This window comes from Perca fluviatilis, chromosome 4 (genome assembly GCF_010015445.1).
Source record: "Perca fluviatilis chromosome 4, GENO_Pfluv_1.0, whole genome shotgun sequence".
NCBI classification, from domain to species: domain Eukaryota; kingdom Metazoa; phylum Chordata; class Actinopteri; order Perciformes; family Percidae; genus Perca; species Perca fluviatilis.
In genome coordinates, this window is record NC_053115.1 from 18,230,214 (window position 1) to 18,256,594 (window position 26,381).

At 40.7% G+C, this 26,381-nt stretch overlaps 1 protein-coding gene across 1 annotated transcript in view; it reads left to right on the top strand.

Annotated features, from left to right (window-relative positions):
- The first annotated feature begins 1,555 nt into the window (after positions 1-1,555).
- The window catches only part of LOC120557727 (voltage-dependent calcium channel subunit alpha-2/delta-2-like), a 54,459-nt gene continuing 29,633 nt past the window's right edge, over positions 1,556-26,381 (top strand). Inside the window, exons 1-2 of the mRNA XM_039798291.1 lie at positions 1,556-1,964; positions 20,444-20,525. Of these exons, the coding sequence (XP_039654225.1) occupies positions 1,849-1,964; positions 20,444-20,525 (198 nt within the window). The 5' untranslated portion in view covers positions 1,556-1,848. The remainder of the gene's footprint in view (positions 1,965-20,443; positions 20,526-26,381) is intronic.

The window sequence follows — 26,381 nt, forward strand, 5'->3', positions numbered from 1 at the left end:
TTTTTCACATCTGGGTCTCCATAATTTAGTCCTTTACATGCTCACCTCTGGGGAGTACATGGTGGAAGAACCTGTTAGAGCCCCAGGAGAAGAATTTGCTGTTGGGCCCCCTGTTGACACCCTACCTACCACATATGTACCTGTCGCCTCCAAGTTCCCATTTACTGTACAATGCCCACAGCAGACTATTCATAGCAGTTTCAATAGGTCTTTTTTTTTTTTTTTTACAGCAGACATGTTGACATGTCATTGTAAGAGAAGCACAAATGGAACAACAACAATGCCTGCTTTCAGTTTTAGGTGTCCCAGTTTCATGGCCCTGGTGTTATACTGGCTCTCTGGACACTTAAATGGATCATTAATGTTATAAGTCACACTTGTGTTTTTTCAGACAAGTTAAAATCTGAAAAAAGGCATATGTCTGAAATCCACACTACTTCATACAAATTTTATGCAGTATGTACCACTAATTGTCATGGATTACTATTTTAGCAGGTATAATAATTTACTATTTTATACAAAATTATCAGTATGTGCAACATCATACTTCAATAAATGTATACTTTAGTATATTTTATTTTGTCATGATTTCAATGTGAACACATTATACTCAGACTCTGCTTAGAATTTGTGTGTGGTATAATTTGTTATGACAGTTGTAGCTACTTTAGTAGTACACAATTATTCAAATTAGGTGGTGAGACTAGACCTTTGGGTCCCTTGGGGATGTGGTTCCCCAAAACTGGCAAAATGGTCTAAAGGTTTATCAGAAAAGTCAAAAAATAATGAATACTGAATACATCAATAAATAATATTTGTTGACTGGAGATGAAATCTAAAATGTGGTAATGAAAGATAAATAGAAGAATTAAATGAATTAAAACGTTTTAATGTATTTTATCAATAGATCTGAGAAGTTTAAGGTAAAAGAAAGAAGCTTTACATTTATTTTTACACTCTAATTGCTTACTTATCAATATTATTTATTGCTTCAGTTATATTTTTGATTTGTCTGGTAAGCTTTTACTGCATTTTGTTCAGTTACACATCCAACAGGGGCCCCAACTAGACAAATCTTTTTTTTGTAGTGTCACAAAGCAAGGAGGTTTGATAGCCTATCACTGCATTGCATTTTATAAGCTTATCATATGATTTTAATGCCATATCTTAGGTTTTTAAGTAACTATATCAATGAAATTACTAAAACCAGCTGACTTGCCTTCGTGCAGGGGCATCTGGTATTCGGATTCGGGGCACGGTGTGTAGGCCTAATGCAGCCCTGAGGGGTTGTGAAAGCATAATACAGTTTCTTTATTTTGTTGCATTCAGGGACCCTTCAGTACTTAAACTGTTGCATCCTCCTGTCTTACTTTACACCACACAGAAGAGCAGCGGTCAGTCTTGTATAAAGACTAAATGTATGCCGATGACAAATCCCACGTGGCTCTGCAGAGATAAATAAAGACTAAATTATTCTTCTGCTCCTCTGTTGCCTGGTGAGCGTGAACGCGCCTGTCTCCACTCTCTACGCGCTGCTGATAGAGAGAGAGAGAGCTGTCGTGAACGCGCCAGCCTGTGTGTGTTGGTGGTGGTGGTGTAGATGTAGGAGCAGGAGGAGAGACTCTGCAGTGTCTTGGCAGCTGCATTAGTGCATCTCCCACCGTCCGCGATGCCTCCGCGGCCAATGCCTGCCTCCTCCGCGTCCACTTGACAACAGAAACCGATATGAACTCGTTGGGAAACTGAGCCGGGACTCACACTTCACACTCGCTAGCTAGCTATATGCCCCGGTCCCCGGAGCGCTTCATACAAGCACAGAAACCCCGTGACGAGAATTGTTAATGGAAAATGGCGATAGGCAAAGGGTCTTGCAGCATCGTCTGCTTGGTATCTATCCAGATTATCTTGATTTCCAGCGCATCGTGGCCTGGAGCAGCGGGTCTTACATTCCCCCAGCAATACACGTAAGTGACGCTTACCCTGATTGAAAACATACCGGGGCTTTTGATGGGAGACAACTTCGGGCTTGTCCACTCAGCTCTGGTGGCAAGAGATACTTCAGTCATCCTGTTTTATTTTCTGCTGTTATATAATTTGACAGTTTTGGCGATTACATCCATGTGAACGTTAAAGCTCATTGCTGTGTAAGGTGTAGTTCACTGTCTGGCTGGGCATACAACATAGGAAAGCTCATATCTATGGGAGAGCTATTCAGATCATTTACAGGGATATATTTATATGTGAAAAATCACATCAGTGTCTCAGTTAAACAGAAGACCTCAATGTTGTTGTTGTTGTTTTTATCAAGTTGGCCTTTTTTATCAGATTAAATGTGTACTTTTTCAACAATAATGTAGCCTCTCCGTTATTAATGATAAGTTATGCCTAAATTGTCTGAACACTCAACGCTATAGATATATTTCCTCAAATCAGATTCATGTTAATGTAATGTGATTGTTAATGTAATGCCAAATTAATCTCATTACTCGTTTTCTTTAACAAAAACAATGGCAAGGATATAGAGATCTTTCCCTGTGACACCTGTGATGCCAGTGAAGTTATAGGTGAGGCTGTCCATTGCTTCTATTAGTTAAAGCAGTCAGAGGCTCATGTATTTAACAGGCAACATTAAGTGTGCAGTTGTTGTGAAACTGAAAAGGCCTTTCCCCCCCCCAGCTTTCCCCCGGCTGTTCTTGTGCGCCAGTACTAGAATTTTCCATGCAGGCTTTCAAGTTTCTTTATTTTGTGAAACACTCGCTTCTCTTGCAACCTGAGAAAATCAACAGTGCAGTAACAGCTTCTAGTAGTACAGCATGTTCAGTAGCAGTATAGGCCTACCATGTTGCATAGAAGAAGAAAGGTGTGGTTTTACTGTGAATTTCAGCTGAGAGTGGCTTTAAAATGAGCATTTTATCTCTATTTTAATCAATCCCATGCTTAGTTCTTAATTATTAACCTTTTAACTCGTTGCTGTTAAGTACAGCTGGCACTTAACTTGAGACTACAGTTATCTGGGCCCACCTCCAGGCTCTGCAATCAGGCTGCTCTGGAGGGAGGAACAGGCCAGATGGTCCACTCATCTTCGGGGCTCACAGTGAGGGCTTTCTGGCCAATCACAACTGGAGATTCGAGGTGTATTTACCAATTAGGAAAGGGTCTATGGATCAGGGAGGTGTGTGAATGTGAGTGTTTTATGATGAATTAGATTATTTCAAGTAGGGTATAGCCGTTGTTTTCTCCACCTCCTCCTCCTTTCCGTTGATTTTTCTGCTGAGTGCTTTGAAACAGCTACATAGCCCTCTGCCCTGGGTCTCTTCATGTAAGCTAAATGAAGCAGAATCTCTAACGCTGTCGAACAGCATCTCTTTCCAATTAAGAATTAATACTGCAGCAGTGAGGATTTATTCCCTTCGCCCTCTCTCACTTCACCCTTTTCACTCCCGCCCCTTTAGTCTTGACTCTGTCCGTTGCATTCTGTCTCTGCATAAAGATAGGTAGGTAGGTAGATAGATAGATAGATAGATAGATAGATAGATAGATAGATAGATAGATAGATAGATAGATAGATAGATAGCAACCTTGTCTCCTACAGAATATGTTTATATACTACTTAATTGCTCTTCAAGTAAGTTGTGGAAGAGTAATTGCTACCTTGATTAGATTCACTGGCAATGCTTTTTCTTTTCTAATTTAGGAAGTGTGACGCTCAGACATAGAGCAGGACTATGACACCGGAGGTTGGAGTTTTCCACACTACAGTTCATGTTCCAAACAATGTTATATCAAGATAATGTTTGCTTGCTTTTAGCTTGAAATGAAAGCGTTAAAGGTCCAATGTGTAGGAATTTCTCCCATCTAGCGTTGAGATCATATATCGCAATCAACTCTCTCGCACCACGCAGTTCAATGTACGTATTACAGCTACGGTAGCCTTCACGCTTCAAAAAGCCGGTCTCTTACTCTTTTCAATATCCTTTTTCTTTTTCTGGGCGAAGAAGAAGTTTACTCCTGTTCCTGAAATTTAGATTTTGAATACGTGTGGTCCATGTTTCCTTCTTCAAACTTGCCGGGGCCGGGAAGCTACGATACCCATTAGCAGCACCTGTGAGTTTATCATGTGACAGCGAAAGGCGGAGCAGTATGTCCTGTATGTCCCTTACCGGCTAACGTATTTCAAGATGGCGCATGAATCTGGAGCGTCTACCCCAGTTCATGCAAATGCAAATGTAAAATTTCAAGCCAAAAGGAATATTTGGAATTGATGGTGGAGGTACATATTCATGAAAAAGGACAAGTTTGTGAATGGGAAACACAGATTTTGATAATGAACAACTAACATGTTACACACTGGACCTTTTTAAAGAAAACATTTGAGAACCAATGGATTGGCCTCCAACCCTTTCACTATCTTCGCTATTGGGACGGTTGTGATTGGTTTAAAGAAATACATACAAACAAGCCAGAGCCCTATCCCAGAATAGATATGTGGTGTAGCCAGACCTCCACAGACAGCGCTGACAGTGCTGTGGAGGTCTGGCTATACGAAGCTTAGTAAAAAAGTAGAAAACGGCATAAAAAAGAAAAGCCCAATGGGAACTCTTCAAATGTCTTGTTTTGTGGGGTCAACTGACCAAAACCCAATTGTAATCAATTTACAATGATCCAAAACCGAGAGGATAAGCAGATCCTCACATTTTTTTCCACTTTTGCTTTTAGAACATTTTGTTGGCTGCTGTCGATTAGTTTCCCCATGATCGACTAACCAATTCATCTACTAATTGTTTTAGCATTACTTTTTTTTGGTAGCCTGACAATCCAGACCCACATCAAGATGTTGGGTCTGGGAACTCCCCATTGACTGAGCTCAATCCGAGGGGCGGGATAAACGGTTGTCTTTCAAATTCCCTCTGCACGCAATAAGATAGCACTACAACCAGGCAGAGCAACGAAGAAGGTAGCGAAGCTAGTTGATAGATTAAACTTTTGCCGTATCCGGTCGGCAAAACTCCGAACACATCTTCCTTTTTTAAAAATGATTTCAGTGCCGTTCTTTGTTCTTTTCTCAAAGAAAAGCTGAACTCCAAGTCTTCCAGAAGACCGCTGTTCCCAGCAGCAGCAGCCATAAGCCCGCCCACTGACTCTATACACGATGTGATTGGCCTGACTAGAATTTGGTTTTTCCAGCTCGCAAGCCAACGGAGAGTGCCTAGACCCCCCTGGCTGAAAAATTTAATTTGCTGCCGCTAGGGTGCGTCTAGATTTCTAGGCAATGTTTTTGGTTGAATATTCAAAAAGTCTTTCAGTTTAAACCAGTGTTGGCTTTTTTTCAAACATTTAACCCAAATGTAGTCTCACATATCCTGACTCCAGCACTCCAGTGCTGTGGAGATAGGTGCTCAGTGCTGGACTATGGTCTGGCTACACCGCTTATCTATTCGGGGATAAGGAAAAAACGTTCTGGCTTGTTTGTTTCTTTAAACCAATCACAACCGTCCTGGGCTGCAGCAACGGTGCTCATGCAAAATAGATAGCAGAGATAGCGGAAGGGGAGGGACATCTGATACGTGAAAGATGCACTGGATGTCAGGCTTTATCCCAGCAAGGCACATCTGTTGAGCCAGACTAACCCAAACATGGTCTTTACCTTCCACTAGCTAAATGTTTTGATTGCATAAAGATAACTATAAAAATTTTAATCATACTTTAGTTGAAATGACATAATACAACACATACTTGCTATTGCAAATTAGTTGTATATAAACAGAATATTTAGAAGACTATAGTGCTATATGGATGGATATAGATAGATATATAGATAGATAGATAGATAGATAGATAGATAGATAGATACTGTAGATAAAGCTGTAAATGTCTCCTTTCTCCGCTTCTTATACTCCACCTATCAATCTGCTGCTAGATAGATAGATAGATAGATAGATAGATAGATAGATAGATAGATAGATACTGTAGATAAAGCTGTAAATGTCTCCTTTCTCTGCTTCTTATGCTCCACCTATCGCTCTGCTACTCCACCCTCTCAACCTCTCGCTCTCTCTGCTGTAAGTGAATATGGGTCACATCACATAGTGCTTCTATCTATCTCATCCCAGGGGTGTGTGACTAAAGCAGGTAACAGAGTAGAGACACAAGCTCACTGTGCTGTTCAGCCGCTTCTTCGCAGCACTGCGATACAGAGTTTTCTGATGTCCCACAGGGCTCGAGAGGAGAGGAAATGGAGCACACAGTAAGAAACTTAAGATTGGGCTTCAGCTGTACTGACTCACATGGTGAAAGCTGCAGTTCTGTGGGCTACAGTCATGTAACAAACCTGATTTATTTATGCAGTAGGATTTTTACAACACTCTGCAAGGGCATTTAAACTAATTTGTGATTCAATAGGTTTCTTGACTCTGGTCTTTTTCAAAAGATTTGGCAACCGAAAATGGCTTGTGTCAAAATTCTGATAATGTCAGAAATTTAGGACTAAATTCCTAATGTAGTAACTTGCTGCTATAAACCACATCTACAAACTGAGAAATTTAAATATACCATAAAATGATGTAGAATAGGCTGGCCAATGCAACAATGTAAACACTCTGTGTAAAATTAAACTTACTTTTACTGCCTTTTTAAAACATGACCAGTGCAGATAGATGACGTGAGTTGATGATCAGGTTCTCTGCTTGCATATTCTTTAAAACAAATTAAATCAGCGCAACACTTTACCAGACATTAATTTGAAATGCCTCAAAATTTGTTTCTTACAGTCTGATACAGATTGTGGCAAACATTTAATGAGAACCATCTCATACAGTGTAACATGCAATGAACCTGCAACACTGATAACGCTGTTATCGCACAGTGTATCTGGACTTTAAAGAAGCAAGAGCAAAATACATCTGTTAAGAATAATAAACATTTGACTTTAATCAAAGTCATTGAACTTGTGCGCTCTATTTACATTTATGTTTAACCCTATGGTGTTGCTCATTTGTAAGAATCACTAGTGGTATCCCCAGAACACATCTGAAAGCATAATGGGATTAGAGAGCAACAGAATGTATAAAGTCAGTCTTGAGAATAATCCCAAGATTCCATCTGCAAGTCTGCCTTTTTCTATCAAGGATGTTTTTATGATATTTTTTTAAGAATTGTGTGAGAATTACAAGATGCTGACTCACCATTGTCCTGCATAATGTTTTATATTTGTAAATGTGTCTCTGTAGCTGGAAAGAACTGCAGTTATCATTTTCATTTGATAAGCCGAGGTCTTGGTTAGCCTGGATGCCAGCCGAATTTAGCCCCACCCACAACATTTGAGGTCGGGAAGTTCGGTCTGGACTTGATCTGTTGTGGAGCAACTATGCTCGAACCAGAGCTGTTCGGACCAATGAAATTGTCAGGGCGGGCTTTATACAATGATGCAAAGATGATCAACAGTAACGTAATCAACCACGTCACCAAAGAGTGCTTGGGTTGAATTTGTTTACAACAAAGATGGCTGCCGCTGGAAAATTGAGATGTGTAGATTCCGCCATCACGTCTGTTATAGAAGATATCGACAGTGCGATTTTAAAAGAGGAACAGAGAACCGCGATCACGTATGTATACACATTGCCACACCCGTCCGCACGACACGGAAACAGCCGCCTCTGACTTTGCTCTATCGAAGCCTGCCTTTGACTTGCAGCTTCTGTGACGTCTGTCTCCATTGCTGATTGGTTGTAGGTCTGTCCAATTGAGTGCAGAGGCATTTTCTTTCCTGGTTCGGTTGAAACACGCCCCATAATCACAGCCCAATGGAGCAGTATCAGACTCATATTCTGACTAGAATCTGAGTATGACAACGTCAGGCTAGGTCTTGGTGTCAGGGATGCAACAATCACATTAACACATTGGTCTATGACAGATTGGTAGAAAATGAAGCCTAATGACAACCAAAATGTATTTTCAAAAGTGTTTTACAGAAAGAAATACATATTGTTCATACCTTCGCAGTCAATAGAATGAATAAAATATAAAATGAAGTCCTGCCTGCTGCTGCTGCTTCAATCATATCTTCAATGGGCCTTTGGAGTGATAGTCCTAATGTTGCTGGTGTTAAAAAATAAAAATAAAAATAAATAAATACTGAAATCTTAGTTTTCCACGGCACTCCTTTAACTTGGCACATGACTACCTGAAAGTCAAGCATGCATACCAAGGGATGTCTGTTCATCATCAGGTCTAAAAGTCTTTCTCTTGTGTTCAGCTCATAATAAAATCAAAAAGCTGGTAAACCAATAATAGTCAAATAAAGGGTCCTCATTGTGAAGATTGTCTTTCTGTGGCTTTGGACAGTTGAGCTGAGATTTGTGGCTCCTCCAACGCTAGAAGCAACCCCAACAAGACTTTAATCTGCAATGTTTTCTTCTTAACTCTGCTGTGAGCTGTCTGACTGATAATAAATCGACTCTCGGGCACTTACAGGATCCACGGCCATTTTCTGGGTATTGAGATTTATTTCCTGGTTCAAACTACTTTCGCTAGAAAGCTCAAATAAATGTTTCCCTCTCCACAAAATATTCTCTAATCCATTTGGCCAGGCTGAACCGCAGGATTGCATGTTGTGAATGAATCCAGTTGAATGAAGGTTGAATCAGTTAAGTAAAGCAGGTGAACATGGGGAGATGGGAATCTTTATTAAGATATTGAGACTGCCTTCATTCAGTGGTCCTCCTGGTCTCTTTATGATAGGGTGGCAAATTCTGGGCACACAGAGAGTCTTTGAAAGCATATTTTGCATCTTAAGCAATTATGTTTCCTGTGGCTAATAGCATACGGTTCAACATGGCATTGATGCACTGACTATGAAAGACACTAGTTCTTCTTACACTGCATTATGTTGCTTTTGTTCTGATTGTGTACGATTGTGTGTGTGCTGCTTTGAAATTGCAGTTTTGTATGATATGCTGTTTATGACTGAGAACACAATGAAGAATACATATAGAGCACATACTATCAGGAGCAGGGCCAGATGTTGTAAACATCCAGGACTTTGAGAGGTCCAGGGGGCATCCACCCATGCTCACAGTGCAGCTATATGCACTATATACAATTACTACTTTAAAACCTATACATAGTTTAGTAAAAAACATGATAGTTGCCAAGGGAAAAAAAATAATCCTATAGAGCCTACATCCTATTTTATATAAAAAATCTGATGTTACCATTTTTATGTTGCATAACATAGGTAGGGTAGGAATTTGACGTCAACAGCATTTATAATCTTGAAACCTATTTTTGTTTTACTATGCCCCAGAAGCCTGCCCCCCCCACCGCGCCCCCCCCCGCTCCGCCACTGCATACTTGCTGACAATGTGTACTGGCCGTTTTTTCCCCATGCAGTACTGAAAACAAATTCCACCAACTCTGGTCGTGTGGCTGTTAGAGTGAAAGATTTCTCAGTCAAATGATCAGTTATAGCCGTGTGAGGCAGAATGCAATACATGTGAAGTAAATTTAAAGTAGAGTGAGACCTCTTTCTCCTGTAGCTCTCTCCCTGTCTACGGTTAGCAGAAGGCTAAACTACACATTGCCTCCGGTGTCTTCTTGTTTGGATGGCAACGAAGACTAGAGGCCGAAGCCACGGTACCATCTACTGCTGCCATCCAAACGAGAAGACACCTGAGGCGGTGTGAGAGGAAACCTAAAAATCGCAAACGAGCCAATTTTAGGCTAAAGGCTAACGTGCATCTGCATTCGTAGAACAGCCAATAGGAACGCTCTCTCTCTCTCTCTGAAATGACCTGTAATTGGCCAAAGTCTCCCGTCATTGGCTAGATTTTCTAAAGCCTGAAAACAGAGCCAAGGAGGAGATGCAAAAGTCTAGTTTTCTTTCAAACCACTTGAATTACAATATGCTGAATGATTATTATGGAATCTTTGCCCAACAACGCCATAAACAAAGTGCCTAACTCAGCTGTAAGAATAATTTAAAGTGCACATATTATGCTCATTTTCAGGTTCATCGAGAGGCATCGAGAACTGATTCCTACTCGGAATCATTTCAAAAATTACGATTCCATCGGAATCGTTTCTTTATTGGAATCGTTTGGAGGATTTGGTTTGAAATCTGATCATAGGTTCCAAATTTAATGAGCAAGTTTTGGTTTCCGTAGCAGCCAGGCGCTTGTTGTGTTGCAGCTGTGCAGCACAGTAAGCGGAGCTCTAGTCTGGCTTTATTTTGCATTGAAAAAGCTGTAAAACTGCAAACCACTATTGAATCAAAATAAAACTTTCCTCTTATTTGTGAAAATAGGCATGTAACCTAGCCTGGATGCCAGCCGAACTTTGCCCCGCCCACAAAATTCGAGGTCGGGAAGTTCGGTCTGGAGTCGCTCCGTTGAGAAGAAATTATTGCCCGAACAGGATCTGTTCGGACCAATCAGATTGTCGGACAGATGATCAACAGTAACAGAATCAACCACGTCACGAAAGAACGCTTGGGTTGAATTTGTTGAGATGTGTAGATTCCACCATCGCGTCTGTTACAGAAGATATCGACAGCGCATTCATTTTAAAATCCTCAGCGGAGGAGCCTCAACAACTGCCCGAAAGCATGGTAGCGTTATATGGTGGAGCGAGATGGAGAGAGACTGAAGAGAGAGAGCGTTATATGGTGGAGCGAGATGGAGAGAGACTGAAGAGAGAGAGCGTTATATGGTGGAGCGAGATGGAGAGAGACTGAAGAGAGAGAGCGTTATATGGTGGAGAGACATAGAGAGAGACTGAAGAGAGGGAGCGCCCAGCGGCGCTAGAACAAAGCCGTGAATCAGAGAAATAAAACGTGTTTTCGCCGATTCATCTCTAGAAATGCGACTGTAGCAAGCATATCACTATCATTAACGTTATCCACATTTATATTTACACGCAACAAATGATATATCCAGCTTCAAAAAGGTCTAAAAGTCGGAAGTTAGAATGAATGCATTGTGCAAAGAGTGGTTGCTATGGAGACGATACACAGTGTTGAGTTCTGTTGACAGCTGAGTTGAGTTCTGTTGCTCTGATTGGATGTAGGTCTATCCAATGAATGCAGAGGCATTTTTTTTCCTGGTTCGGTTGGAACACGCCCCATAATCACAGCCCAATGGAGCGGTTTCAGACTCATATTCTGACTAGAATCTGAGTATGACCACGTCAGGCTAGATGTAACCCATTTCAACTCCACCTCTCAAAGGTTCTTACCTCTCTCGAGAATCGATAAGAACCGGAATCGAAAGGAAGAATCGGAATTGGAATCAGAATCATAAATATCCAAACGATGCCCAACCCTATTCATAATTGTATTTAGAGGTTATATCAGAATAGGTTTACATGGTTTAATTTTCAGAGAACACCATATTTATGTTCTCTTTTCACCCTGTGTGTTGAGCTCTCTGTTTTAGCTACAGAGTGAGGCATCACACTTCTGTTCCATCTTTGTTAGGAGTTGCACATGTGCAGTAGCTAGGTAAGGACTACTAGCCAGACAGAAGCAGAGGCGTGCCATCATAACGTGTGTTACAACGAGACGCACGTTTGTCACGGAAGTAAAGGCTGGACTACAATAGAGCTGTTTGGAGCAGTTTGTGAACAGTGACTACGTCTACAAGCTGTCAATTTTGGGGTTATGGTCGGGTTAAGGTCACTATTCGGGTTTCTGAAACATTCGGAATAACCCGTTTACATGCGTGCGCAGAGAGAGTTACTCCTGTATACATGGAATTTGTAATCAATTGGCAATATCCCGACGTAAACGGCAACGCACGGTTAGCGTCTGGACGTAGCCTACGGACAACCTTAAAGGGATACTTCACCGATTTAGCATTCAGCTTTGTATCAGTAGAAACCCGATAGTATTTCTGAATGGCCGTGCCTCCCTCCCTCATGTCCCCCTGAGACGAGAGATTTCTGCGTTTGGGGCCTGGAAAAAATCTTCCGATGACGTAAAATGACGATTTTTGCGTCATTGGAAGATTTTTGGGCCAGAGGCAAAGGACTACAGCCAGTAGTAGGATCTACTTCCGTATGTTTTCAACACGCCCACCGGGGTTGGACTGCCGAGTGCCTGCGCGAGGTATTCGAATGAAAACGACTGTCAGCCATCTTGAATCTTCGCTAAACAGGCTTTCGGTTTTCAGCAGAAAACATTTACAACAATTATCTGCATTCAAACTACCGGACGGTGTACCACCGGGATACATCGGTACAGATCGGAGAATATGGAGGAAACGTTATTACAGACGCAATACCGGCACACTACGTGAGCTTCGCTGCACGGAGACCAGCGGTGTCGCTCAATGCCGCGCAGCGGCTAGGGGACATCCTCATCGGCTAGGTGGAAAGCTAACGCTAGCTGTCCACCTGTCCCAGCCATCCTGCTTGCAAGTGTCTGCTCATTAAACAACAAGCTGGACTACATCCTCCTTCAACGAAACTCCTGCTGCTGTTTTTGTTGTTGTGGAAACATGCTTGAACAACAGTGTACCGGAACCGGGACTATCCAGCTACCAGGCTGCTCTCGCCGGCCCGTGGAGGTGGGCTGTGTTAAACGGACTGGTGTAGAAATAAAATCCAACTAGCTACTGCTAACTGCTGGTGGAGCTTGTGACTGTTAAATGCCGACATTCCACGCTAATTCACGGCTGTGTTTATACTCTGTGTTTAGCTACACCAATGCTAGTATGCGTTAGCTGAACTTTACGGATCCTGCTTGCAAGTGTCCGCTCATTTAGACCACAAACTGGACTACATCCAACTTCAACGACACTCCCAACGTGAGTTCTGAGACTGCCGTGTTTTTGTTGTTGTGGAAACCTGCCTGAATAGTGTACCGGACTGTCCAGCTACCAGGCCTGCTAGCCCTCCGAAGCTAGAGATGCTCTGTCGCCAGGTAAAAGAGGTGGGCTGGTTAACACCGAGTGGCGCAGAAATGTGGTGATTTGTATCCATTTAACTGCTAACTGCTGGTGGAGTTTGTGACTGTTGAATGCCGACCATTCTACATTACACACTAATTCACGGCTGTGTTTATGCTCGGTGTTTACAGCCCACCAAGCGCTAATGCTAGTATGCGTTAGCTGAACTTTACGGAGCCTATAAAGTGTGTGTACTAAATGTAGCCTGTTTCGTATGTCGTTTTTATATATGTTAAATGTGTAACACCACTTGAGTCACGATGAAACGTTGTTTCGTGTATATGGTTGAAATGACAATAAAACACGCTTGAGTTGAGTTGAATGCCTCTGTTGGTCTGTCAAGCCGTAGGCGTGGCTTGGGAGTGGACTCAAAGCAACGAAGCAGGTGCATTCTGGGATTTGGTGTTTTTCATCCATATAAGACCAAAACACATTTTCTGGCTTTTCTCGGCCTAGAAGGCACCAATTTCAATTTTTTTTTCTTCACATTTCTACTACATAAGTGACCCAATTTAAAGATATATTCAGCTTTCCAGCGGTGAAATATTCCTTTAATACGCAATAACTTTTCGGTCACCTTCTTATAAATCTCACTATCTCGGTACTTTCTGCCGTCAACAAAAGACATTATATTCATGGTTTTCACCACACTAATAAAGAAATTGGTTTCCTCCTCGCTCCAAAAGTGTGGTGCTGTGCTGCGTCTCGCCATGTTTACCTCTACTTCTTGTTTACTTCCGGTATACTGCGCGCAGGTTTTCTGCATTGACATATATATAACTATATTATTATAGTATATAATTATTATTATAACTATGTTTTCTGGCGCATACAAGAAGTTCCTCTACTCAAAGACCAAGATTCCTTGCGAATAGAACATGCGCAGAACACAAATCAGTGTTCCTTTTGATGGGGATATGCCGATACGCGTTTACATGACCAAAATTTCGGGTTAGAAAAAGGGTAACCCAGGTAGCATATTCGGGTTTTTAAAAACCGGAATATGAGCATATTCGGGTTTTTGTCGGTGTTTACATGGCCGTGCGCGACCGGGTTATTGCTAATATTCCGGTTTTGAACGGCTGTTGGCTGCATGTAAACGTAGCCTAGTCAGTGTTTTCTGTTGGAGATGGTAAGTCCCTTTGGGGTGGACTTTGGGCTTTTTTCACTTTGTAAACCTATAACATGCACAAAAAAGATATAACACAATAAAGGAAAGGGAAAAAAAAGCCAAAAAGCATAATATGAGCACTTTAAAATATGGGTTAATTTAAATGAAGGCAGTGACCTCAGAGCTGCTCACTGATTGGTTGTTTGATACTGTTAGTTATTAATTAGTGAGCTGGCCTATTTATCAAACAAATATTCCACACACATGTTTGAACATTAAATTGCCTCTTGCATTAATGAGCGCTGCACTCTGCCTAAAGATGGCAGAAACCAGCTGCTATACTACCACCTTACAGCCACTGTTTGCCATTTTATTTTACCAGTGGGGGCCGGTCTGTCCGAACAGCAACCCCCCCTACCCTAAAATGAGACACATTGACCACAGCCTCATGAGTTGGCATTAGCTTTTTAAAATAGAAAGTAACGTTACGTTAATGTCTTGATTTACCTCAATTTCATTATGGAATGGCTTGAGATGTCTCTTAAGGTTTGTGGTGTTTTTTCCTGTGATTTAGTGGCCGCATTTCTCCCCATCTTTTTCCACAACACATTCCGTTTTCTTTTCCACTTCTATGTAATGAAAGTTTTTCCAAATGCCGTTCATTCTTTTTCTCCCAAAGACGAACTCCGGCTGGCCGGCCACGGTCCCAGCTTTCTCTGTGTTTCTCTTAATTTAGTTTGTTTTCATTTATGCTCGTCTCACTCTCTAACTCACCTCTGCATCTTCTAAATTAAATAATGGTGCGACAGGGCTTGAGGAAGTAACATCGCCTGAGTCTGCGCAGCGCGACCCGAATAATAATAATAATAATAATAATAATAATAATAATAATAATAATAATAATAATAATAACGCAACTAAACAAGACAAAATAACGTTATGACATTTCGTCTCGTTTCGTTTTGGTCAACGAAAATGAAGAGACATTTTAGCATAGTTTTTATTTTGTAAACCCCATTTAGTCTCGTTTTTATTCGTCAACAATATTGCATTATACATTTAATTATAGTCATCGTCACATGACCAGCATTTATGTTGCGTTTCGTCTTGTTTTCATCACGTGATAATGGTTCGTTGATGACGACATTTAGTAATAATTTTCGTTGACGAAAACAATACTACGTGCATATTAAGTAGCCACGTTGGTTTGTTTTGGTCTTATAATACATCCATAAATGCTCCAGCAGAGAGGATGGTTAGTTAAGCCAGCAGTTAAGTTTACAAGAATTTTTCCAAATTTCAAGATTTGTGGTAAACTAAAATAAACAGTTAGACTACAAACCGACAGCTTTTGTTTTAGCTTGTTTGTCAAAATTCGCTATTTAGAGTAGAGTAGAGTAGAGCTGTGTTTGTGTAACGGTGGACGAGAGTGGACTGCCCAGACAGATCAGATTTATATATTTCGCTTCCTACATGTTTATGCCTGTAGACAGGTGAGTGGGTATTGATACTTATTTACTTTTAGGTTTTATAGTAGCCTACTTACAGTAACGAGCGTAGCGGTGTCTTTCCCAGTCAGGTGCATGTGCTGCGTGTTGTTATACACCTCTGCTGTGTGTGTGTGTGCGTGTGCGTGTGTGTGTGTGCGTGCGTGTGTGTGCGTGTGTATGTATGTGCACGCAGCGCGAGCATCGCTGTTCAGAATCCAATCCCGTCTATCTTCCAAAATGTAACGCTTGTATCCAAACGAATTGTGTTTGACGCTGCAGGCCATCCAATTATAACGACCTCATCCACATTGTCGAAATCATGTAGCTATTGAGCCATTACATTGAAAATCTTTTAGATAACAGGAGCCTATGATTTACTGTAGCAATAACAGCACACTACCTGAACGCCTTTTTCTAGTCTCCTGTTTCACTCTCCACAACGCTGTCTTCGGGCAAAAAGTCACGTCGTGAGATCGATAACAGTTATCTAGCCTGTTTATGTTTCTTGTAATGTTAGCCTTAGTTATTTATTTCTTACCTTGATTTTGGTGTCTGCGTTTCAAAGCCGTCTCCCGCGGAAACGTTTTTGGTGGAGCTGGTCGTTTAATAGAAGAAAGCAAACGTTTTGACAATAAACTACAGCAACACAACAGTATGTGGAGTTAAACTGGACGGGCCCAATAACTTCTAAATAGTTCTACTTTTTGTTAAATTGCAATTGCTTGTTCTTCTTCCTATTCTTCTTCCTTCTCCTCATCCTATATTAGAGGGAATTAGTGGCTGGACCCACATGTGCTGGTCATTGGTGGTTCTGGTGTGCAGTCAATGCTGGGTGTCATTTCTGGAGTTGACATTTAACAGAGGTATTGAATGCTGATACTGTCGAGTGCTGTGATACTGCTGTTAAATATCCAAGTACCCAACCTTTTCTCTTTTTAACATTAGTTCACTAAAAAGAATCTGTGTTGGTGCTGGCAGTCTACCATGATTGGGTGCAGTGGTTGTTGTTGATATCACTGGTGTATCTGCTGCTGTTTTTGATGTATTTGCAACATAACTGCACAGATTTACAAGCCCAGTGTGCACAATTAACAAATAAATAATAATGTTTGAAAATGCTGTAATACTGTTAAGACATAGGCTACATCAAGGATGAAAGGATAGAATTAATATCTAGTAAGCAGTCCGCAGCATGGAGTATAGACCTTTTGCTTTCTATTTTTTGTTTAAATGAAAACTACAGAATTATTAATAATAATAATGTATACTTTATTTACAATGTTTTTTACTGTTGTTATTACACACATGCCTGAATTACACACATGCTCAGTACCTATACATGCATTAAATGGAGAGATGTCAGAGTGAGGGGGCTGCCCATGGAAAGGCACACTGCGCTGTTGGAGGTTCGGTGCCTTGCTCAAGAGCACATTGGCAGTGCCCAGGAGGTCAGCTGGCACCTCTCCAGCTACCAGCCCACCACCATACTTTGGTCAATATGGGTACTTGAACCAGCAACCCTCCGGTTCCCAACCCAACTCCCTACTAAGTGAGCTACTGCCACCCTGTTGTCATACTACATATGCAAACAAAAAATGACTTGACCTTGAATTGACCTCTACTGACCACAAAATACAAAAATAATCATCACTGACCCAATAAAAGTGTGTGGTGGTGCCTTTATCTGCAGAGACCCTGCCCTTTGGGCCCCAAGTGGGTGTGTAACCCCCAGCCAATAACAGCGTTCAGGTTGTGCAGCCCGTTCTCATTCCCAGGCACCGCCGCTTTGTCACGCCTCTTAGTGTCTCATACCGATGCACAAGTTTAACCAACACACACAGAAACAGACGGGATAAAGGTCTGCATTTACACCTTCCTGCGGAGGTGTGGCTGTGTTTATTTGTGCATTAGAATGTATCTGCCATTAAACAATTGGAAAATAAAATTGTATTTCTCTTATTCACAGCTTGTTCTGCGCTTACTCTCTTCATTCAGTCTCTAGCTTGCTCGACCACTGCTGCTCTCTCTCTCTCTGAGCCAGGGAGAAGGGGCCAACTTTGAATGCTGTACCTACATATTATGCCTTTTTAAAGCTCAATACAGCATACTTTTTGTGATATGTGTAGTTCTGGGTACTAGGGTTAAAAAGTAGTACAAAGATATGTTAAAGCGGCTATAAATTATAGTTTTATAATAACAATGTATCAAATAACAGTGTGACAGGGGTTGCATGTAGCAATGAACCTACAGAGAATTATCACCTGAAGCTGCAGCTCTGCTTTATGGTGCTTTCTAGTCAGCTTCAGAGCTGTTCGGATCACAACTTTACTGTTTTTTTACTCTCACGCTCTCATAGTGTTTTTTTCCAGGTGCAGCAGGCAGCTGTTTTAAGCAAAAAAGCTCTTAAAACCCACTGTACGTTACCTGCTCAGCAGCATACAGCAGACAGAGAGACTAGCCGGTGAACATAGTGGAGCATTTAGTAGCTAAAAAGCCACATATTTACCTCAGGTATTGGCAGAAACCAAAACCAGAGCTAAAAGAGAGTGAAACACGACTCGGAGTTAATGAGAATGATGCTCTGTAACTATTGGATGTGTAAATAAGTAACTCTTTGCCAACATGTTCGCTACATCAATTTAAAAGGATATGTCAGCATGTGAGGCTGAGTTCTGCACAGTATGGAGTTGATTTACAGATTTATGGTTCAAACCAGTAAAAAGGCTGTTGCAATAATCCAGGCGTGATGAGATAAAAGCATGTAAAATAGTCTGTGTCTTTAAAAGTTAACATGGGTCGTATTTTTTATATATTTTTAAGATGATAAAAACATGATTGCACCAGTTGTGTGGTATGCTGCTCAAAACTCAAGTTACTGCCAAACCAGACGCCAAGATTCCTTGCAACAGGCTTGATGTTGTCCAACGTTGTCCAATGAGAGAGACAGTTGCGCTTCATGAATATCGATGTACTCGATGCGATACCACTCGGTCAAAGTTTTGGGCCTAGAAATTTTCCATTCCACCCCATTCCAGCAGAATAACAGCTCAAATCAGTTACATTGTATTTTTTTTTAGGTAGAATTTTCAGATTAGATTATTTGCTTAATATAAGGTACTGCAGACTGTTGTAGAAAGAAATGGCTGAAGAAACGCTTGAAATTCATGCTTTTTGGTCTAAACATACCCAAATTAAAAGTGGTATAGCTCCTATATACTTTGACACTCAGGGGTGTGCCTGATATCATTGGAAAGGTGATTGATGTGGGTTTGTTTGTGTATTTGAGAAGTGTTGTATTTTGTAGTTTTTTGGCTTTTTTCTTTGCACTTTTCAAAGAATTCATATAAAATCCATTTTTGAGTCTTTTGGCTTCTGGATTTTTTTCTGTAGTAAGCTGAGACATGTGGCTAATGCCCTGTTTTGTCTGTCACCTGTCAATAATTTTACAGATTTATGACTTGGACGGAAATAAAAAAAACTCCATTCTAGCCTCTGTAACTCTGTGTCAGTAAGGCCTAGAATCACCCTGACACATGTAACAAAAACTTGAGTGTTCCCTTTCCAATGATATCAGGCACACCCCTGACTGTCAAAGTATATGGGAGCTGTACCACTTTTAATTTGGGTATGATGTTTAGACCAAAAAGCATGGAATTTCAAGTGTTTCTTCAGCCACTCCTTTCTACAACAGTCGAGAACCCTTTTGCAATTATGTAAGCACATAATGTAATCTGAAAACTGCTGCCCTGATTTAAAAACAATGCAACTGATCTCCGCTGGTATTCTGTCTGGAATGGAGTGGAATGGAAATTTCTAAGTGATCCCAAACTTTTGACCGGTAGTGTATGTTAAACATTTTTAACTGTAATTTGTAGTGCCCAGAGCCTGTTACATTACTCACCTCTAGAGCCACACATCAACCTCTCCTTCATTGAATCTGTTATCATTATTTAACACTTTCAACACTGGATATTTTATTTATCCTGCCTCATTAGTTGCTGTATTTTGGGGGCTTTGCACAAAATTCCAGTTGCATCAAGTGTTCTAGGCGGTCGCAGCAGGTTTTAAAAGCTGTTTACGTACTTTATATAATAATGATGTAGCAAATTGTATTTTTCTTTGCTCCTGAAATATCCTTTCACAGAATTATGATGATGGGTCAACAAAGCTGATTAGATAGCATTGCTAACATTACAAGGCTTATTCTCAACCACAGTCTGAGATTCTACTCTTTTCCTGTTGTTGTTTGGTTAATTGGTGTGATCAGTGGGGTTTTTTTCTTGAAAAGATATTTTATGAAAGGGTTGCACAGGTATGAGTTGCTTTCCCAAGGTGTGAAATTCTCAGGCATGGACCTGGTGCCTTATTAATTGTGTTGGTTGCAGGGTGGAGGCACCTTATTTATTCATTTAGTACATCTTGAAACAATATTTAGTAGAGATATTAATGTGTTTTAGTTTTTGTTAAATTATGCACGTTTTCATAATTTGTGTTTTAATCAATGCACAGGTGATTGCTTTTTTTGTTGCAACTTCAGTGCTTACCTCTGTGAGATGCCACACACACACACACACACACACACACACACACACACACACACAAGGTAGTAATGACATTACTGCAATTACACTGTAGTGAAATTTAAAGCAGAATTGCAATTTTTGCAAGGCTAACACTGAAAATGAACTTGACTTTTAATCAAAGAAATCTACATAAAATCTGTTATTCTTTGTACCAAAGAATTTTCACTCATATTCATGCTGCTTACCTCTGTGAGACACACACACACACACACACACACACACACACACACACACACACACACACACACACACACACACACAATATCTGTTTAATTAGTTTGTGTTGTGTGACAGTCAGCCTGTGTTGTTTATCCACAGGATAATGCACTGGGCCAGGCGTATCGAGCAGGAGATTGACAGAGTCTTTCAGCACATTACTGGAGCTCAGCAGTTGAAAGGGGTGAGTGTGTAGCCTTCTTTTATAGTAAACATATGAAGGTAAATATGGTGCAAAACGTGAGAGCTTGTAGAATACAATGTGAGAAAACTGAAAATTTGCACTTGTAAAATAAAAATTTGCACTTGTAAAATAAAATTTGTACATGTGGAAAATTATTCACATTTGAAGTCACAAAAGAAAAAAAACATGAGAGCTTGTAAAAAATCTGAAATTGTAAATTGAAATTTGCACTTGTAGAAAAAATATTCACAAATGTGTAGATTGATATTTGCATGAACACAATGACAGCTGCAAACTTGTAATGCAACATTTACTCATGTATTTTTTTTTTTACTCAGGTTGATTTTCCATCACAACCACAACTCAGTGATTACAACCTTCGAATCTGTCACTGTATCGCGCCTCTCGCATCACAAAGAGAGCGACGCCTGCCGACTTTTGCAACACTTGTTGCGATACATTTGGTGCAAAACTAATTTGTACCTGTGGACTTAGGCTGTGGAGCTCTGATCCAACAGAACGGGGAAAGCAGGGTTTCTATCGCCAGATGAGGGACAACTCTGTCCGGCTTATTTAGCTATGTCGCATGGAAGCCTGGTTGAATAGCAAGCTAGCGTTAGCTAACCAACCAACCAGCTAAATAAATACCTTTTAAAATACCTTAACACTTAAATTTAACAGTCAAACGGAAACACTGGCGGTGAGCTCCAGGGTCCTGCAGACGGACCGTCACCAGCGGGTATCGGCCAGCGGAGCAACATCGCTATTATTGCCAGAAAGCTTCGCTGCCGACCTCGAACTGCAGTCGGAGCTCCGCCGGACACGAGAGCCCCGCACCCCGGTAGCATCGCGCACATCCCCCGGCCATGACCACAGCTTGCTTTGCTGATGTTGTGCCTCACTGCCAATCATTGCACCCGCTTGGGCAGCAACAATAGCTTCTGCAGAATTACATCCACCTTGCGGGCAGCAGCAATCATTTTGCCGAATAATGCGTCATCTCTTAACCCTCGTTGCTGCCGGATTTGCACCCAGGTAGCAAGGAAATGATAGTCTGATAAAACATTGATGTCTCTAAACGTTGTAAAATTATAATCATCATTGATGAACATGACAAAGGAATGTATATAGCCTACATATTTAATTAAACAGTAGCTACTTTGCCTTATAAAATCATTATTTCCCTTATGGATGGAAGTCTTGGCAGGGATGCAGAACTTGGCACGTGTTACCCGCTGATGACGGCGTCCGTGCGGCTGCAGGACCTGGAGCTCACCGCCAGTGTTTCGTTTGACTGTTAAAGTGTTTAGATAACTAAAAGGTATTTATTTAGAAGCTGGTTAGTTAGCTAACGCTAGCTTGCTATTCCACCAACACTAGCGGTGAGCTGCTACCGGGTGCGGGGCTCTCCGTTTGTCCCGGACTGCATCGTGCAGGTCGGAGGTCGCGCTTTCTGGCAAAATAGCGATGTTGCGCCGTTCGGCCGATAACTCGCGCTGGTGACGGTCCGTCTGCAGGACCTGGAGCTCACCGCCAGTGTTTCAGTTTGACTGTTAAAAAGTGTTAAGATAATTAAAAGGTATTTATTTAGAATCAGGCTGGTTGGTTAGTTAGCTATAGCAGCTTGCTATTCAACCAGGCTTCCATGCGACATAGCTAAATAAGCCGGACAGAGTTGTCCCTCATCTGGCGATAGAAACCCTGCTTTCCCGTTCTGTTGGATCAGAGCTCCACAGCCTAAGTCCACAGGTACAAATTAGTTTTGCACCAAATGTATCGCAACAAGTGTTGCAAAAGTCGAGGCGCAGATTCGCCTCTTTGATGCGTGAGAGCCGCGATACAGTGACAGATTCGAGAGGTTGTAATCACTGAGTTGTGGTTGTGATGGAAAATCAACCTGAGTAAAAAAAAAAGTACATGAGTAAATGTTGCATTACAAGTTCGCAGCTGTCATTGTGTTCATGCAAATATCAATCTACACATTTGTGAATATTTTTTCTACAAGTGCAAATTTCAATTTACAAGTTCGAGTTTTTTTACAAGCTCTCATGTTTTTTTTCTTTTGTGACTTCAAATGTGAATATTTTTACAAGTGCAAATTTTTATTTTACAAGTGCAAATTTTTATTTTACAAGTGCACATTTTTATTTTACAAGTGCAAATTTTTATTTTACAAGTGCAAATTTTTATTTTACAAGTGCAAATTTTTATTTTACAAGTGCAAATTTTAACATACAAGTTACATTTTTTTGTTCTGCAAGTTCTCACATTGTATTCTACAAGCTCTCACGTTTTGCACCATATTTACCTTCATATAAACAGGTCTATCTCATCATAGTGCTGCATAAACGCAACAAGAAATGCACGAAGCGGGCAAAGTGGTTTTAAATCCATTAAGTTTAGGAGCTATAGCTAAATACTGTAGGTGAATAAAACAAGAAAACAATTACAGTCTGCCTTTCAGAAACCACTTTGTTTCTTTTTTTCATGACTCCCTGCAGAGATATGAGCAGCCAAAAACACAATGCTTTTCTTTTCCATAAAACTGTAATAGCTTTTATATTCATCAGTTTCCTCAATGTAATGTATGTTTTTTAAGAGGTCGTAGGTGAATTTTGTGCATTGCTTGCAACAATTATCAATCATGCCCACATTGTACGATTCCTACAAATCCAAAGAGATGCCTGAACACACGCCTACACTGGTTAGATATAGAATATCTAGTGTAATGTTTCATGAAGTCATGAGCTTAAAAACACCTACATTCATGCATACTAATTCAAGTCTTTCATAAGCTGATCATGTAATGTCTGTTATCTTTTACTAGTGGAACAATTCACACTTACATTAATGGTTTTATTACTTTGTATAAATGCACCGATATCTTTCATCGGACTCTCACGCTCTAAATGGTTTTGGAATTGTTGTGTCGAAATTAAATTGGAGCTGAAACAATTCGTTGATTATTAGATAAGTTGATCGACCGAAAATAAATCAGGAACTATTTAGATAATCAATTAATCGTTTAAAGCTATAGTGCGTAGTCTCTGTCTCCCCCATGAGAAATTTGAAGTAATGACAACAATTCTGTCAGCGCATCCACATGACACAAGCCTTCCAGGATCGCGTTTCACCCCCATCCCTCCTCCACGCAGTTGCTAGTAGCCAAGGAGGACACAGAGGATTAAAATAACATGATGAACTCTTCAGAAGAGGTTATTATCTTTACCGGAGTTTCTGCGAGCAAAAGTTGCCGGTAGACACCAATTTTTATATATAGCCATGCTGAGAAATATAGATAGAGTTGTGTGGCGCTGATAGTCTTAATTAGCTTTGTATCAACTCATTTGGCAATGGCTTGAATGTAATGGACCTTCATTATTATAAAAAAGTTACGCACTAGAGCTTTAAGTAGGCCTGCCTTGTTGCACGATCAAAATTCTCTTCAAAACTTGCCATTTTCAGCATGTAGCTTGCTAGTTTGAAGTTTGTTATTGATTCCCATAGCAAAGGGATTTTGAGAACAGCAATGCACAGAGAGCGGAAGGTGACATTCAGCGTGTGAGCCACGTGTCAGATGTCAGGCTTTATCTTGGAAATATACTTCTGTTGATCCAGACTAATACTTATCTAATGCACTGACTATTGCACTGCCTGTAAATGTCCAATTTCCAATTTTCCTGATTTCTCACAGTGATCTGGTTTCTTGCGTGCATGTAAACATAGTCATGTTGGTAATCCATTGCATACTTGCGTTCATTAAAATATCACCATTTGCCTGTCGTGTCCAATAAGTTATCAAGGTTATTTCACATCCTTGCTGTAACAGGTGGCTGGGAATAAGGGGTTGTCCCTGAGAAAGCGAATGCCAAAAAACAGGCCTAAAGATCATCTGTAGGGGGCAAGAGAGACTGCTTGGTGAAGATGTGTGGGGGCGTTCCCTCAGCAGAGAGCAGCGGCACGTGTCCTCTCTGTTTGTGTCACAGCAGAGCAGATGGTCAGCCTGCAGCCTGCAGTAATGCCTTGATGTGAGACTCACTTGTTCATTGAGTCCTCATTAATCCCTCCATGCTTCTGAAACAATCTGGATCTGTTAAAGAAATCGTTCCTCTTTGCCCAGAAAGCTTAGTGCAATCTTCTCTTGTCGAGGAAACGCTTGTAATTTAAATGAAATGTCATTTTCAATTCCTTAACCAATAAAAAGACCTGATTTTTCATTTGCAGATTGATGGCCTCCCTGATATAGCTCTGCTCTAAATCAGTTTTTTTTTTAACCACTTAGTCTGCTTGGCTGCAATTTGGCAGGACTGTTTTTCGATGAAATCCCAAAGAACTTCAATTTTGCAGTTTTTTATTCTAAAGAAAGCTAACATGATTATCTGGAGGTTGGGTAAATCAGTTGTTAGTATCTGCATGCTAACATGCTGATGCTAAGCTGGTATAATGTTTGCCATGTTGACCATCTTAGTTTAGCGTGTTAGCAGGCTAAAATTGGATAATTAGCACAGCACAGTGCTACAGCTGAGGATGATGGGAATACCATTAGTTTTGCAGTTTTTGCAGGTGTTAGGTTATAAATGATGGTACAACATGAAAAGTCAGGGAATCACCAAATCATTGCAATTTATCTTGAGGGGAACGTGGATATCTGTACCAAATTTCATCACAATCCACCCAGTTGTTGTCAAGACTTTTCACTCAAAACTACAAATGTCAGCCACATGACGGTGCTGTTCACTGAAGTCAGTAGGCTTTATCTGGTAACCATGAATGTCTGTAGAAAATTTCATGGCAACCCATCCAGTAGACGTTGAGATATTTCACTGGATAATACCATAGACTTTCTTTACAGTCTATGGATAATACACATTTTGACCTGCTGGTGGGGCCAGATAAAAAAATCAGGAGAGCACTAAAGGGTGTAGGATCATGAGACAGACTAACCAACAGCCTTCTCGCTGGTTTGCTAAAGGTTTTATCTACGTTGTCAGTAGTACGGCTTGATTCTGAATATATTCAACATGGACATGGGTCCTAGTCGCTCTGTCCATTAATATTAACAGTCTATGGTCCTAGTTCTTCCCAGACAGCACCCAGTTCACAGAAACACCCGGTTCATTACATGAATGCATGTTCCCATCTGTGTGGCTTGGGCCAATAAAGCATCTGGCTTGAGGAAAGTCTTGAAGTTAATTTGGTGAGGTGCATTTATAAGGAGAGGGCTAATATACAGCAGGTTTGCCAAATATATTAATTCAGATGACTGTTTGTCTTCTTCCCAACATCTTTCCTCATGAGGTAGAGTGATGGTCTAAAACCAGACAGTGAAGCTTATAGCAAGATAGTGTAGGTATCGTGTCCCCTGCATATCTGATGATGAGCCTCTTGAACTTCTAGTCACCATGGTTTCTGTGTGTAATAATATACAGCTAAAGACACTATTTGTGCAGTTAGATTTTGCAGGAAAAACCATATAATAAAAGGTGTTATTTGTTTGAATGTGGGCAGCTGCCAACTAAAGCTATGAAAGTTCCCCTTTGTGCTCCTGTTTGTTAATAGATATGTTCTGAGCATGTGCAAACACACAGTATTTCATGCCAAAAGTTGCAGAACTTTCCCTTCACCAAACTTTCTCTAACAAAATAGAAATTAGTTTGAAACAAAATAGATACTCAGATAGTTGCTCACGCAGCTCAGTGTCATTCCCAGATGTCTGCTGATGACCCATAAAGTTCTCTGGTGTAAGAAATCAAAAGGAATACTTTGCAAGGATGTTGAAAGGCCACATTTCAAAAGATAACTTTGGTGTGTTTCCATGTGTGGTCTAATTTAACTTTGTCTGGAGAAGAGCATAAA